The sequence below is a fragment of the Abramis brama genome (assembly GCF_963993115.1).
Source record: "Abramis brama genome assembly, chromosome: 19".
NCBI classification, from domain to species: Eukaryota; Metazoa; Chordata; class Actinopteri; order Cypriniformes; family Leuciscidae; genus Abramis; species Abramis brama.
The window spans coordinates 13,767,843-13,784,638 of NC_139981.1; the positions used below are offsets into that span (position 1 = coordinate 13,767,843).

The window sequence follows — 16,796 nt, forward strand, 5'->3', positions numbered from 1 at the left end:
AGGAGAGTGTGGAGTGGGACCAGCCCACTGCCATCAGGCCAGCATTTAGTGCAGCAGGAAAACAGACGGCCTGGCTGGGCTCCATGGCGGCCCACAGCTTAGCAATTAGAGACCTTCCAGCTTTGACTGGAGAACAAACAGACTTTAAAAAAAAGAAAAAACACTCTACCTGACTCCCTGTAACACTTGGCTACAACCCGCCTAATGCATCTCAGCAGAAAAAGATCTATGTTCCCACCTGAGAGGGCAAAGACCAATGGAAAATCCCATAGTGGCCATAAAAGCCAATGTTGCGTTTCTACGCTGGGCCGCAGTGTACGGTCTGGAGTTTTCCTGGCAGTCAGCTTACTGCCGCCGTAATTCACAGCACATAAATCTAAACAGTCATAACGTACAGCAGAGCTTCAACGATGATGAAGACTGAGAAGAAAGAGCGGGAGAGAGAGAGAGAGTGACAGACGATATCCTCTCTCTCCTTCCTCAAGATGATTCGAGCAGCGACTGGGCAGAAGTGGATGCAGAGCTGAGAGTTAAGAGGTTACCGCTCGGACATCGAGCCATTAGGGGAAATCACTTAGAGGACTGGCTGCGAAGGGACGGCTGATGGGAAATGAATCAGGCAGGAGCCAGAGTTGGAGTTGGAGCCACAAGGGACCATTGATTCCGAGTCGGACGAGATTCTGGATCCTGTAGACAAACCACCTGCTTTAACCCTCCTGCTTTTTCTCTAAGGTTGAGGTAAGGTCACCGGCCTGACCCCTGGAACACGATCCCGAGGTGTGGCGCTTTATTCGTGCTTCCAGCCAAAGCTGGACGAGCACTGATGCGTGTCTGCCAATGGGAAGGCAGAGTAAGGACGGCTCACACAGGGATAAACTAACAGGGACATACAGTACAGGTTTGTGGCTCATTTAAGTGAACAGTATTTTTTATCCGAGCGTATAGCTCTCGACAGAAGTGTCAGGAACGCAGTTCCGATGATTAATTGTAGCGGTCTCCTCCAACTCTAAGAGTTAAGCATCCCTGCCAATCTATTTTTTCCCTTTCTTTAATGTTGACAAAGCTTTTTGCCCCAAACACTGCTGAGTAAATGTTCATACTGCAAGCGTGCGCAATTTGCAAACAGTTTGTCCCCCTCAAATATACCATTTCCCCCAATCCTCTGTGCACCTGCAATTTAGCTTTCAGTGTGCAACAGCTCTTTTTCCTGCCCGCTCTCAAATAAAGAACAGCGCACTCATCAAAAGCAGCTCCATCTGAGACACAGGAAACAGTCAGACTCAGCTCTCTCCGGGGGGAGGCAGATTGCCCACGGGCTGCACAGCGCTAGGACAATCCACAGAACAAAAGGACACAGATCAGAGCCAGTGTGTTCTGAGATTGTCTGGGCATTTATGAAATCAAAGTGATGTGTTCTCAATAATTGTTTTAATATATACAACTGACTCCATTCAAGAATTTCAAAACAAATAACTTTAGTCAAGCTTTGCCTTTCAGCCTGGGAAGCAACTCAATCGTCCGTCCCTTGCTAAACAAAACTAATCTGAAATCGGATAAGACTTCCTGTTGTGCACGAGCAAAAGCCACCCTGCGGCATGATGCTGTGTAAAAGTAATACAATGCCTGAGCGTATGCCTCCACCTGCTGGCTGCCAATGGTACTGCACCTGCTGTTCACTAGACCAGAGGCAGCTGCTCCATACTTTAAAACACTGTCTGGCACACCTTAAGTCACCTCTTAAAACTGAAGTGTATATTGACAGAGCTATATACAGCTAGCATTTTGTGTCCAGATATTTGAACATCACAGGTAAAAATGATAAGCTAACTAAAATCTAAATAAATAAATAAAAACTACAAAAAAAAGTAACTATAAAGAAAGTCTATCTGTGTCACAAGATGGCAGTGTGAGTTTAAACCTTCTGGTTTATGCAGTGATCAAGTTTTTTTTCTGGTTAGCATGGCTCATTCCCTTATCCCCTGCTTGGTTAATGGTAACTACACAATCTCGTACTAAAAAGCTTTTTTTTTTAATTAGCAGTGTATTCTGACTAATACATATAGTGGATTGTTGTTCTAAACACACACACACACACACACACACACACACACACACACACACACACACACACACACACACACACACACACACACACACACACACACACACACACACACACACATATATATATACACACACACACATACACACATATACACATTTTTTATATATATATATATATTTTTTTTTTTTTTTTTTTTTTATGAACATAGACAAAACCCACAGATGGAAAGGTCACAAAATGCACACCATACTCTGGCTATAAAAAATAAACTACTGCATATGAACATCAAACCCTGTCTGAAGACTGCCATAACAGAAGTACAGTGATCGGTGATTACGCTCTGCTGCCTCAGGGCCTTGGAAATCACACAGGGACCGATGAATGCCAACTTATGCCCAGGCCGTCTACAGCAAAATGTCAGAGCATCTGTCTGTGGTAAAAAAAACTCAAGCCCTGTTCAGTCCAAATGACCCAGAATGTAAATGAACAGCATTATGCAATGCAATATTTCAGCTGTAAGCTCTGACTGAGAGCTTGTGCAATACTGTGAATTGTAGTCATGGCTAAAGGCCGATGTTTGGCACAACGCACTGCAAGCCCTAAAACTCTGACTAGTATATTCACAAAATAAAGTGCCTTATTTCTGACTAAGTAGAAACAAAAGCAAAATGTATCCCTACAATTAGGGATGCATATTTTTAAAATTCTATACTAGAATTCTCATTCTGGCAAAAAAAATTACAAGACAAAAAATAACTATTTAGTTTATATTTATTATAAACCGTTTACACGACACAGTTTTTCAACTGAAAACAGAAAACTTTTCATTCGTTCTGGTCATTCATTGAAACGACAACGGTGTTTTGGTGGCCTGAGAACGATGAATTAGGTTTCAAAGTGCAAGTTTTTGAAAAAGGGTTGTGAAAGCGATACCGTTATCATCTCTGTGTAAATGTAAATCTGTGAAAACGGTGATAGCATGCACATGTGTATTTAGGCATTACAACATGTACAGAAAGAAATATGGATATTCATTTTATGATTTGCACTGAAAATTTTCATTGAACAGTGTCAATAAATTGCTACTTTTTTGTTATATGAAAGCAAAGGTAATCTAAATGTAAAAATAAAGGAAACGGTCATGCAAAAATCTGAATAGTTCTACAATCAACAAAAAAAGATTACACTATTGATCTTAGTGTGGGTCAAAGAAAAACAACTGGACAGAGGTTTTGAGATCAAGTTAAATATGCTTTAAATGCACAGGCGAATTATATATAGAAGGTTTATGAAGTGTCGTGATTAATGAAGAGCATGTCTGGCCTCTCCACCTGTTCCTTGCTGGCTGTTTGCCTTAGTGTCCGTCAGGCCAACATCTCTGATAAGGAAGGACAATGAAAAACAACGGAACGGGAAAGGATTCAAAACAGTGCAGAGTCACCAAATCAGACCATTTCAACTTGAAGCAGTCGCAAATAAAAATAAAAACACATTGTTGTACATACTGTACATGAAATACATGCAAGTGGTTAAAAAACACAGCGCAATGAATAGACGGTTAAGGCCATTGAAAGAAGTGACACATTCAGAGTAGCCACAACAATAGGCGCTTTGGATCAAATCCTTGAAGGTTTAGTGGTTGATATACGCCTCTGCACTGCTTTAGACAGATTACAGGTCTTTTCTAACTTTTGTGTGTTTTTTTGAGTCAGCTTGGACCATTTTAAGCATCTTTGAATTCTTTAAACACAGTGGTGTGTCAGGTGGTCCTTGCTTTCTCTCAGTGATAAGCCACATTCATTTCTCTTCATACAAGGCCAATGAAGAGAGGCCTACAGCTTCAAACATAATACTCAGTGAGAAGTGCTTTAGCTCCCACCAGAATCATCACAAGCAACATTAGGAATCTCAAGACAGCAAAGCAACATTTCATGACCGAATCAATCATTTAGCATGGTTTGAAGTTACTGGCCCACAAGAGATAATCATTAGCAAACTTAATATCTCACAGGCATAAGCCAGGAAGGAACAGCCCAATGAGTTACAGACAATATTCGATATTGTTTCAAGAGTGATGAACGGCCCCCTCGTGATCATATGTTTTACATTGAGCATGCTGAAGTGATGCATTGTTGAGGTTTGCACACAGAGAGAGGAAGAGCACAGCGCAGCTGAGTAAACCAATAGAGGGGCAAAAGGTCTCCGTCTGATCTATGTCTTTCAGCTCAATCTCGACTTAAACACTAAAATCTATGAATCCAAACAAAAACAACCCTACAACCTTTGGAAAGCATTTCTGAGAACATGTTACACACAAACAGAGTCTGATCTGGACAGCCAAACATTTCCTAATATGACCGTAGTGTTTTGGAAAACATAAAAAAATAAAAAATAAATAAATAAATAAAAAGAACACACTAAAATGTAAGTCATCATGTGCTCCATGTTTATGTTTAACACTTACATAATAGTTACCATAGATACACATCATAAACAAATGGTGGATAATAAAAAATGGCATGCTTTTTTTTTTACTTGACACTTGTTATCCTTCTTTCTTGATTGTTTTAAAGTGAATGTTCACCAAATAAATAATAAATAATAAATAAAATCTGTTATTAACCCTTATGTTGTTCTCATATGACTTATGACATTATGGTGACACTTGGCTTTACAGTAAGATATTTATTAATCTTGGTTAATGCTAATTTCTTCACATAATTCTACAAATACACATTTGTAACATTTTAAGTTAATTAATAAACAAATAACTAATATTAATTACAATAAATTATGTAGTTAAATAGTTCATCTTTTTTTGGATGAACATGATTAATAAATGCCATAAAAAAATCCTGTTCATTGTCAGTTCATGAGACTTAATGCATTAACTAATGTAACCGTAACCAGCTTTCTTTTGTGGAGCACAATAAATGTTTAAGCATTTCAAACTGCTTTTTTCCAATGAACAACAGTATACGGTGGCCAAGAGTGGTGAAGCTCCAAAAAGTCAAAATCTCCTCTTGTATTCCACAGAAGACATCCAGCCATACTGGTTTGAAACGACATGAGGGTGAGTACATTTTCTGTCTTTTTTGCCTTTAAAACTCCAACAATAAATGTTAGCATTGTGTGAGGATGTGTCAGGCTGAATTAATCTATGAAATATGTTCTACTTTTGCAATAGCAATAAGCCTACTTTTAGGCTTATTAGGCTACATTTAAGCTCTGTTCATTCCAGCATCCACTTGCCGCCTTCATGAACATAATTGGACATCAACAATTTCCAAACTTAGATGACTGAGGAGGAGTATACTGGGTAAAAATGAAGTTCTCAAAACTAACTACACTGAAGGAAAACAAGTTAAATATATCACAAATTGCATGCAATTACTTGCAGTAAACAGTACATCCGTTCTACTTAAGGCTTTCAAGCTGACTCTTAAGATCATTACCAAAAGCAGGAAATACTGTCTATCAAGTAAAAGCACTCTAGCCACTCAGAAATGGCAGCAGAATGAAGTGCAGATCTGAGCTGGTTTGTGCTAAAGAAGCAGAAATGGTGCAAATCAGCCTTTTAGGATGCAACCATGACATCAAGATGTTCAGACAAAAGTGCCTGTTGCCCTAAAGCTACTGCAAGTTTCTGATTCTGAAAATGACATACTGAATCACTCTATCTATGAGGGTCTAATCATTATGGGACACTGCTGAGTCCAAAGAGTACAATTTCAGGCTCATCAAATAGCAGCCTTCACACATGATTAGTTCAAGGAAAGTGGATCAGATGAATCCAGCCGTCTGAACATTATTCAGAGTTGTCAGTATCCTACTAATGCGCTAAACATCCTTCTAATCTTTGCATTAAAGAGAATCAATCATTTAGATCAGAAGCTAATCAACATGGTGTAACATCAATACACAAGATGGCAACAAAACTACAATGGTGCTTTGTAATGCATTGTACAGGCACTTCCCTCCTGAGGAGATCTCACATCCTCTAAAGATGAAGCATATGTTGGTATACAGGCATGTGAACAGAATAATTAAACACATGCATGGTCCTAAATAAGGAATTACTCTAGAGAAGTAGATTAGGCCACATGCCAGTATGAAATCTCATGAACACTAGACTCCACATCACATGATGTAAAAAGTAAAAAATATTTTTTTTTCTTCATTTGAAGGGATGATGGCCTATAATCAGTCGTCAATATCATTGAACATACCAAAATGTCAAAAACAAACACTGGGTCTCATTCACTAAGCATAGGTATGCACAAATTTGTGCGTGAAATGTGCGTACAGACGATTTTAAGAGCAAATCACGATTCACCAAAAGTTTTGTAATAATATGGATTCTAAATTTACGAAAAAATATAGGAACAACTGAAATCACACGTATGCAAAAAGCGCTTACTCTGTACAACCATATAATCGTGTTAAGAAGTTATATTTCATCCTAACACGACTATAATTATATTGAAATATGTTGCATTATTTGTATTATATAATCCATATATAAAATTATATGATAAAATCAATAAATAATACAATCTAATTTCATCTTTAATACATTTCATCATATAGGCTCCAGTTAAAGAGTAAGAGAAGCTACGTTATAGCTTCAGCTGCGAGGTTTCTCTGAATGACGCAGATATAGTACGAGGCGAATGTGTAGTACAGCTGGCTACTGAGAAGTCTGTTATGGGTCTGTATAAAAGGTGTTTATTGTGTTTGAACTGGTGAGAATGGCACACATGGCAATGCTTGAGGATCAGACAAGAGCGCATCTGCAAACAGCGGCAAGTTTGACGAGAGTAACGACAGATTGAGGAAAGCGTGTGCGGAAAGCCCTTATATGGAGATGGTGTGGGCGTGTTTTATGCAAATGCATAACCTCATGCACACGGTTCGCTCATTTAGAATACTCCAAATTCACTAACATCAGAACAATGTTAAGAACAAATTCATGTGCGCACAAACATGTTGTGAATTAGGCAGAGATTTTTTGTAAGAATTTCTCCTGTGCGTACAAATACAAAACGATCCACGCAATTATAAGTGAATGAGACCCACTAAAGACACTTATATGAGATAAAAGACACTTACATTTCCTTGTGTTTCTCCTCTGCTAAAATCTGGTCATTTGGCTTAAGTCCATACCTGTGAGACACACAAAGAAAATGCATTTTTGTAACTGCAGATTTACTCATCAAGAACAGGAAAAGAAATAGCTTTAATTTTTCTAGGTTAAAAATTCTGATTTTAATTCCATTCAGTGACATTAGTGGCATAATCATTATGGTCAAAATATGACCCATTTTGAATTTGTCATGTTTTGTTTTCACAATGAACAGCTAAACATCTTGAAATTTACTCTCAAACAGATATCGTCAACGAACAATCTACATAGAACAGATCTGTCCGCCCATGAGATGAAGGCAAGCACATGTGACAGCTTATTTTACTAAGAAGCCTGTAGGTGAAGGCCTTAAGCCTAAGCCAAAATAAAGCTTCTTTTGTTGAGCCATAATCACCTCATCAACTTAAAACATCATTAACCCTCTGGGATCTAAGGTGTTTTTGGGGTCCTTGAGATGTTTTGACATGCCCTGACATTTGTGCTTTTTTCAGTTGCTTATAAACATATTAATGGCAAAGGTGTCATTACACTATTTAGCACAAACAGGGCTACCATAATATGTGAGCAACATGTATGTACATGTTTGTATTTTTGAGAGAATAAATGTTTATGCATGGTTATTGAAAAAAACTAAAAATTAAAGTTTCTGAAATAAGACAACAAAACACATACTAAATATGTGTCCACAAGACTTTTGACTAATGGATATTGTCGCCTAGAGTTTTTGCTTCAAAATGATCTGAAAATCATCCTGCCTAATCATTCACATACAACAATACATTGATTTAAATTTTGTAAGACGCTTTTTGTTTGGAAAGGCAATATGCGTGGGCATGAATGATCATGAATAATGTTGTGATTCACACCTGAGAATGACCCGCATAATTTTCCTTTCAGTCAGGTGTGTCACTGAGAGGGTGCCACAAGAAAGAATGCGAGGACAAAAAAAAAAAAAAAAAGATTTTTTTTTAAATAAAATTCCCAAATTTGTCACTAATAAAACACAATAAAAATAATTTAATGAGAAGGCTTATATTGACTGATTTAGATTTTGTTTTGTTTAGATTCACCTTGTAAATATATTTTTTGCTATTTTATTAAAAAGGTTACAATTACAACAACAATTTTAACAATATTTCAAGTGTCTTTCTTTGTAAAAAGTATTTTTTCATACGCATTTCAAAGTTAAGGATTCACTAGTTAGAATATTGGAACAAATGCTATAATAACATCTTAGTTGATAATTCAACATACCTACTTTATTTTGAACAAAACATCCCATACTATATACCAGGGATAGGCAACTCCGGTCCTGGAGGGCCACTGTCCTGCAGAGTTTAGCTTCAGCCCTGATAAAAACTCACCTGCCTGTATCAGTCTAGTAATCCTGAAAACACTGATTGCCTTGTTCAGGTGTGTTTAATTAGGGTTGGAGCTAAACTCTGCAGGACAGTGGCCCTCCAGGACCGGAGTTGCCTATCCCTGCTATATATTTAATATATGAGCAGAAATTGGCGAACAAAAGCTTATTTGATGTGGCAGTAGTCTTTTTTAGAGTAAAAACTTTATAATCTATCCAAAACGAAATAGTCTAAACATTCATATTTCGTCTGTAACATATCGTTTTTATGATATATTAGCATATAAATGTTAATTTGCAGTTTAATACGTTGCTTATACAAAGACATTTTATTTCAACATATTTCAGTCAATTTATACTCATCTCAGTATAGCAATATAGTTTGGTAAAAACTAAACTAGTAGATGTGTTCATGTAAAAATAACATGTTTACTAATATAAGTTCAAGTGTGAATGAACGGCACAAATGAAGTAAACAACAGCGTGCATCTGTGCCGTTCATTCATTCACACACAGACACGCGATTCATATTTCTTTTTGCGGTTTACAGACACTATTCCATATTGCAATTAGAACAAAGCACTTAAGAATAAAGAACTTACCATTCACAATCCTCAGCTGCATCCGTTGCGCCTCGAAGTGAAACTAAACCGGCACTTCTGAGGTAAATTTCCCAGGATTATTATTACAATAGTATTATTCCTCACAGCGTAGCAAGACGACGTAGAGTACATTAAGCTGATTCAATTTGATGTGTTTTATCGAGTTGATGTGGGCGTTCACAGGTTTGCATGGATTGCCTCAGATCATTTGCGTTTGAATATTTGCGCTCTCCATGGGCGTGTTCACATTAGCAGATAATGAGCTGAACTGAGAACGACTGACATCTCTCTCTTTTCATACAGATTACATAAACAGAGAATATTTGTTTTTTTATATAAATTACTTAATTTAAAAGAAGTTTCAGAATGGACTTCACTGACAGAGAGAAGGCAGAACTCGCATCATGTTTATTTTTCTTTTAGCGAAAAGCACAACACTTTGTTTTTATTGTGAAAAAAAAAACACTTAACAGGATCGAATGATGTACAACACTTATATGTAAGCTCAAAATCAACAGAGTATTTTGAGTCTCTTTTGCACTGATAAGAAAAAAAGCGAGCTGGTATCGCCGGTGCGACCACTGACCCCAGGGGGTTAAGTGAGTCCATTTATGTGCCTGCTTCATTTTAAACTGAACTCTGTGTCTGATTCCATCCAAGAACTGCATTTACAAAACATGGTCAAATATGAGTCATTCGTAATAGAAGAAATAGAACTTGGTGTACATTTAAAAATTAAAATCATCTGACGGCTCTCTGAAGTCTGTGTTTGTAGTACAAATGTTCAAACAGTTAATCTAATAAGGTGCAATTTTACATCTGAAAAGGATTATGGAACAAGACATTGACTCATCACAACTACTGGAGGCCTTATTGAGATCACATGACTAGGAAGGACTTGTCCCAGAGTGCCTTCATTTACCCAAGAGTATGAAGCAACAGTAAAATTGTTTGGAGACAAAAGACAAAAAAAAAGAATGACTTTTGAGTATCACTACCGTTCAAAAGTTGGGCTCGGTAAGATTTTCTTCTTTTTTAAGAAATTAATGCTTTTAATTAGCAAGGACTCATTAAGTGGATCAAAGATGATTTTTACAAGTAAATGCTTTTACAAAGTTACAAAAGATTTCTACTTCAAATAAATGCTGTTTTTGAACTTTCTATTCATCAAAGATGAATCCTGTATCCTGAATGAATCGTGAATCAAAGATCCTGTATCATGGTTTTCACAAAACAAATATTAAGCAGCACAACTGTTTTCAACATTGATGATAATAAGAAAAGTTTAATGAGCACTAAATCAGCATATTAGAATGATTTCTGAAGGATCATGTGACACCGAAGACTGGAGTAATGATGCTGAAATTTCAGCTTTGCCATCACAGGAATAAATTACATTTTAAAATATAAAACAGTTACCTTAAATTGTAATAATATTTCAGTCTTACTGCTGTTACTCTATTTTTGATCAAATAAATGCAGCCTTGGTGAGCATACAAGATTTCTTTTAAAAACATTTTCAAAATCTTACCGACCTTTAACTTTTGAAGGTTAGGGTATGCATGTAAACTAGTGGGATCTTGGTAGTGATTTTCTCACAAATGAAAAGAAAGGTTGACAAATTAACCAGATAGTCAAACCTTAATTTGACAGCAAAAAATATATTTAAGAGAACATAAGTGACCATTAAGTGGCATTACTGAGATTTAGTTGTCCTGATGGAGCAATTTTATTTCAGTTTCTCATAGACCAATCAAATTGCTCAAGTCACTAAAACAATTTTTTATTGCCTTGAAAGTCTTTTTTATATTTGGTGTTTGGTCAATCATGTGCTGGGCCAATTTCTAATCATTAAAAAGGCAGCTTACTGATCTCTCTTAATGCATCTTAGTCATCTATTCTTTGACTCTGCCCTGCAAACATCAGGTCATGCAACTAAACAAACTGCTCTACACTTGGAATAAATCAAATGGAAATCATTACAGACAAAGTCTGCCACAGGTCCAGCTGTTCTATCTGAAACAGCAGTTTTAAGATTATTACCCAACCTGTTTGCAAAAGTGTTGCCAGTTAAGATACAATGAGCTGTAGTTTGACCATTTAAGGAACCTCTATATTTATAGACAAATGTATGTCTAGGTAAATTATATAACATCCAGCATATGAGAATTTAAATTGGATCTTGTTAAATTGAGGTTTAGGATTATTTTTGTTTCAAACAGAGATCATGATTCTTCCATGATTCTGAACAGAGCAAACTAAGCAAAATAAATAGATACTAGACCAAATAACTTCAATTTTAGTCAGTTGATAATGTCGAAATTGACACACAAAGTCATGATTAAATAAGATAAAAAAGTTGAAAGTATGACAAAAGGTTGCAGTTGAGCCGTAATAGAGTCAAAAATAATAGGTTCTGGCAAAATTTTAATTTCTGCAGTCTATTTAAAATGTTTAATTAATCTGAATGGATTTTTTTTTTAAAGAGTTTGAAAGAAAGATTCAATGACTCATTCATAAATACTTCACTTGTTTCATTAGTGGATGGATCAGCGTTTTTGAATGGATATCCAGAATGATTCAATGACAAATACATTTTAACAGTCACTTGTCACCACCTGGTGGTGTAACGATGTAATCGATACAATTGTTATTTGAAGCACCAAGTTATGCCGAGTTCACACTGAACGATTTTAAGCCCGATTTTTGCTCGGCGACAGGTTTTGGGAGATCGCCGACAAATGCCCGAAATCATAGGCAAATCTTTTTCACGTGAGTGACAATCACGCAATGTGAATTATCAAAGACGCGATCTGAGAGAATTCAACAAACGATTCAAAATCCTGCTGAGTGAATGTGTTTTGACTGAAAACTAGAGCCCGACCGATATATCGGCGGGCCGATATTAGGCATTTTCCAAACTATTGGTATCGGCATTTATAACGGCCGATAAATGAATATTTAAAAAATAAAATAAAAGCGGACGAAACACCCTGCAACCATGTTATGAGTGTTGGCGCTGCATAGTTTGTCCACCAGAGAGCACTCTACAAGGAAGACTGCTAACATCAATGAGCTTGGAAATCACAACGAATTTATTCTGCCTAAATAAAGTAATGATTACTGTATTTATAACTAGCATATCTGTAGTTCCAGTCCCTGCATTGTAAAACGTAAGTTAGGCACGTGAGGAGTGAACATTTAGACAGAGAGAAAAAGTATTAAACATAGCAGCTAGCCTGTGCATAAAAGTTAGCTTTTCTTTTACACGTGTGTGAAATCCAAGTGTGCGTTACTGTAGGGGTAATTAACACATTATTACCGAGTCGATCGTTCCCTGGGATGCGTTTTCATGAAAATCGAATGTAAAGAGTTTTAGCTATCTCTAAAAACAGATGATCTTATAACGCTAGTATATGGGGCACAGAGTAAAAGTAAATCGCTAGTTAATACCACTAACAAGGCTCAAAATAGCCTCACACTAACACGGTAGCATAATGAGGGTCCCTACATGCAAACCGAAGCATTGAGAACTTTGTAAGTGTACAGACAGTTTAATAAGAAGATACTTTATAAAGACAGTACATTACGCGTTTACAGCCATTCGTCATCTTGGAAAACAGTCTCGACTAATCGAGTCACGAACGCCGTGCTAAGTGAGCTGGTCGATAGGAATTACGTTTGTGAAATCTAACGTAGCACGGCGTTCGTGACTCGACTAGTCGAGACTGTTTTCCTAGATGATGCCCCCAACTCTCTTTGCAGAACACAATCCTTGCTCCCCTCGTCTCCCCAACCATTTCCTTCTTCATAATAAGTTATTTTTTTCTCTCCTTTTCGCTGCAAATCAGCACACAGGCAATTTGGATCGCAAGCTAATTGCGGGCTATCATTTTTAATAACAATTTCAGTCTTGTGCGAGAACTTGCGTTATTTCCTTCTCACTTCTTTCCTATCACTTCTCGCGTGTGTAAACACGTAGTTTGCGGACCAGACAGAAGTTGTCGGTGGTTCTTTCTTTTGTAAAGTCATGCAGTGTGAAACCTCCTGTCGCCGCTCCATCGTGCAGTGTGAACACAGCAGCAACTGATTGTTACCCCAGATAGTCGTACAGTGTGAAAAGAACAGTGACCCGACTAGATTGAAAATCATGCAGTGTGAACTCCTCATTACTTTCAGAAGGTGATCTGCCGTAGACATTAGTGTTTACAGTATATCCAAACCAGCGTTGTCATTTAGGAATGATATTGAGTGGATGTTTGAATCGAGATTGTGATCTTTTAACAATTAATCTTGCAGCTCTATATTGCACAATACAAAACAGATTAAACCAGTTTAACCTGCACATTTTAAATGGTGATGAAAGGTCAAATTCAGTTGCTCACTACTGAAAATATCTGCTTAGTAAAACCTCTCTAAGTGTGCCACCTCACGGTCATGGTAAGGCAAGGACATTAATGGCAAGACGGGCACTGCCAGTGTGTTTGAGGTTATGTAATGGAGGGGGTGAGTGGGCAGAGGGGTATTGTTTTATGACTAGTATTGGAATGAGTCAAACAGGAGATTTCCTCTCAGGCGCAGTGTCTGTGCCACATTCCTCCTTAAAGAACAAGGAAACTTGGCCTAATAAACACTATTATTTTTATTTCTTTTTTACAAAGAAATTAAACCTATGAACCCAAAAGCTACTGGACTTCCAACGTCTGTTCAATTCTAACTTGGGCTGACCAAAGATTAACCACCGGGTGACATCTTTATTAAAAGCAAAAACAAAAAACAAGACAACAATGCAAATGTACAGCAGTGTCTAACCATGTTATCAAACAGATTCAAATCAAAATTGATTTTAAAGAACCATGTGACTTACTTGTCTAGAAAGTCTTTGTCCACCACAGCGCAGATGTCAAGCAGGGGGTTTCCCATCCCGAAAAGGGCATTTTGACTGCAAAAGAAAGACATGTGTCTCCAGTTAAAACATTAAGAAAACAATCGAGTAATCCTGACAACAGACGCAAGCATAGTTACACTAAAAACATAGCCTAGGGCTTTTATGATTCACTAGCAGACTATTTTCAGCATTTTCACCAAAAATTCAAAAAATGTGCATAACTCAAGTATTTTTCTCTTGAGGGGTAAAACTGAACCCAACAGAAATTCAGCACGAAAACATGGAAGATTCAGTCAAGCATAAACTGCAGAACATTACATAATTAAAAAAAAAAGAAAAGAAAAAAAAGTTCTCAGTACTTTTTCAAGAAATCCATATTTGAGCTTCAAGCAAGATGATGTTTTGTCTACGAGTTGCAAAATTACTCAGTATGTTTTTTTAGCCAGACAGAATGTCATGTCATAAATGATTTAAAATAGGGACTAAAACATTTAAGAGAGCATTAGACAGTCACTACATCCAACAAACCAAGCATTCAAGCACGTGGCTGAGTGAGTGACTGACCGTTCATTCACCCTGGATGAGACCCTAAGATTAAAACGTTGCCTCTAATCTATTGTTGACAGACGTGATAAAATTACTCATTTTGCAATGTGTAATGATAAAAGACGATATATTATTCTATATTATTAAATGTAAAGAAATAAGGGAGCACTTTCAAATACTAGAAACAAGGAGACATGAATTTTCTAACATGAATGAACACAGGCAACAATTCTTCTAAATGATCTCCATTCGCGCTCCTACATTCAAAGAAATATAATTTAGTACAAGTTATGGGAAACTTGTGAATAAGCACAGATGTGTCAGTGTGGGAGTTTGTGAAGCTTGGTGTGCTCTAAAACAGATGTTTAGGGGGTGCTATTCAACGTAAAAAAAAGTTTAAGTGAATAAAATCATTTCTATAGTGACTAAATTTCTGTACTGCTAAAAGTTAAAAACAGCAACCTCAGCAACAAGGTAAATAAGCAAACTATGCAGAAAGGAAACAATATAACACCACATTTTATGAGCTTCCATTTGCCAAAACATACAAAACACCAAATTCTCTTCAAAACGCACGTTATTTGAGTGTAAAAAAATATATATTTGTGTTTAAATTATGGAATGACAAGATTAGAAAATGTATAAAAATCCTCAAATAGCTGAATACATGTTTAGCCCTACCTGGCTGTAGGCATGAGGATGCTTGAGGTGATTCTCACTGGAGTTTAATGACAGTCAGACAGCGCTCTGCAAAGTTCTACTCAGGCGCAAGAGCACCTCGCTGCTGATTGGCTGAACGAGAACAGCAACATCGACTGCTGATTGGCCGAGACAGGAGGAGCTTTCGTTGTCCCGTTTACGCTTTTTGGCTTAAAATATTTAGGCGCCAAGCATATAAAATAAACCTAAATGTAAATATTAAGCGCAAATACTACATTTACCATCCATTATGTAAATACAAACAATAATGACCAATAATCCAGATGTGAGCTGACATGACAACGCTTGCACACTATACTGTCATCTTATCTTACTAGCCATAACGTTATCTGAAAAACCTACGACACATGTGTCATCATGTCTGAAACTTAATAATGACAGCACGGCTAAAGCCACCGCATATCTGGAAAGCCTGGTGTCAATAGTTTTGGGACAGAAATACCAACCGGAAAGTGACCTACACAACTTGCAAACAATATGTGTGCATGCAGTATAAACTGAACGGACACTACCATTGTGTATAGATAGATACATGTACTGATGTTATATGCATGCGTGTTTATTAATGCTGTGATGATTTACGGCGGGAAGACTTTTTGTGCAGCAGAGCCCGACAGCATAACAAAAGACACGTGGAGCCGAGGGGACGCACTCCAGTGGTCTATATAAAACACTCAAGGACAACGGAAGCATTAATCATACATAGACAACAACACGGGCACATCATTCGTTCATGTAGAAGTAAATTGATTGTGGAACGATTTGGATATGTTCACTCCTAAAAATGCCACATGATCACGAGTTTGCCAATTAAGCTTGGCAGCAAATGCTTCTGCACTCATCGGCATTAACAGTTACTCATAGCTCATTGGAAAATGCCAGATGCATTCTTTTCCAGTGCAATAACAATGTGCTTTTGAGAGAAAACGCTGAACTGGCAGCACATGGACTTTTAGTGACGCGCAGACTACTAACGTTAAACCTCTGACCCAAAAGTAGCCGCAAAGAAACCGCCCCATGTTTAAAAAAAATACTCATCACACGATTGACTCTATCATTCTACACACATCAACCGATGCTTGCGTTTACTGTACCTGAGCTGTTTTTCCTCAAGTTTAATCCTTTTGGCTTTAGGTTCATCGGACGCCATGCTGCAGTGTGAAAGTGCTCTATCAAATATGCTTCAGGCACCTTGTAGAGCGAATGAAGCATCTGGGAGAGCGGGTGGCGGATAGTTCTTTAGAGTCGAATCATTTTAATGAATTGATTCACAAAACTGTTCGTTCACGAATCCCAATAAAACGGAGCAAGCGGTTCTCGTGATCTCATTCAATCGATAATCGTTTCTTTCGATCATTTCTGATTCATTATGAGCTGAGGATGGGACAGGTGAGTGAGCTGCTAATAAAAGCATTCGATTCTCGGTTCAGTGAGTCAGTAAAAATATAGCAAGTGAACCAAAGATCGCA

At 37.3% G+C, this 16,796-nt stretch overlaps 1 protein-coding gene across 2 annotated transcripts in view; it reads right to left on the reverse strand.

Annotated features, from left to right (window-relative positions):
- The window catches only part of adka (adenosine kinase a), a 162,965-nt gene extending 146,262 nt beyond the window's left edge, over positions 1-16,703 (reverse strand). Inside the window, exons 1-3 of one of the 2 annotated variants that reach the window (XM_084093220.1) lie at positions 16,422-16,703; positions 14,041-14,115; positions 7,178-7,231 (exon numbers count right to left, since the gene is read on the reverse strand). In XM_084093220.1, the coding sequence (XP_083949346.1) occupies positions 7,178-7,231; positions 14,041-14,115; positions 16,422-16,477 (185 nt within the window). In that variant the 5' untranslated portion in view covers positions 16,478-16,703. Of the gene's footprint in view, positions 1-7,177; positions 7,232-14,040; positions 14,116-15,288; positions 15,373-16,421 lie in introns of those variants that run through there. The other variant, XM_084093221.1, reaches the window with a different exon arrangement.
- Between the last annotated feature and the right edge of the window lie 93 nt (positions 16,704-16,796).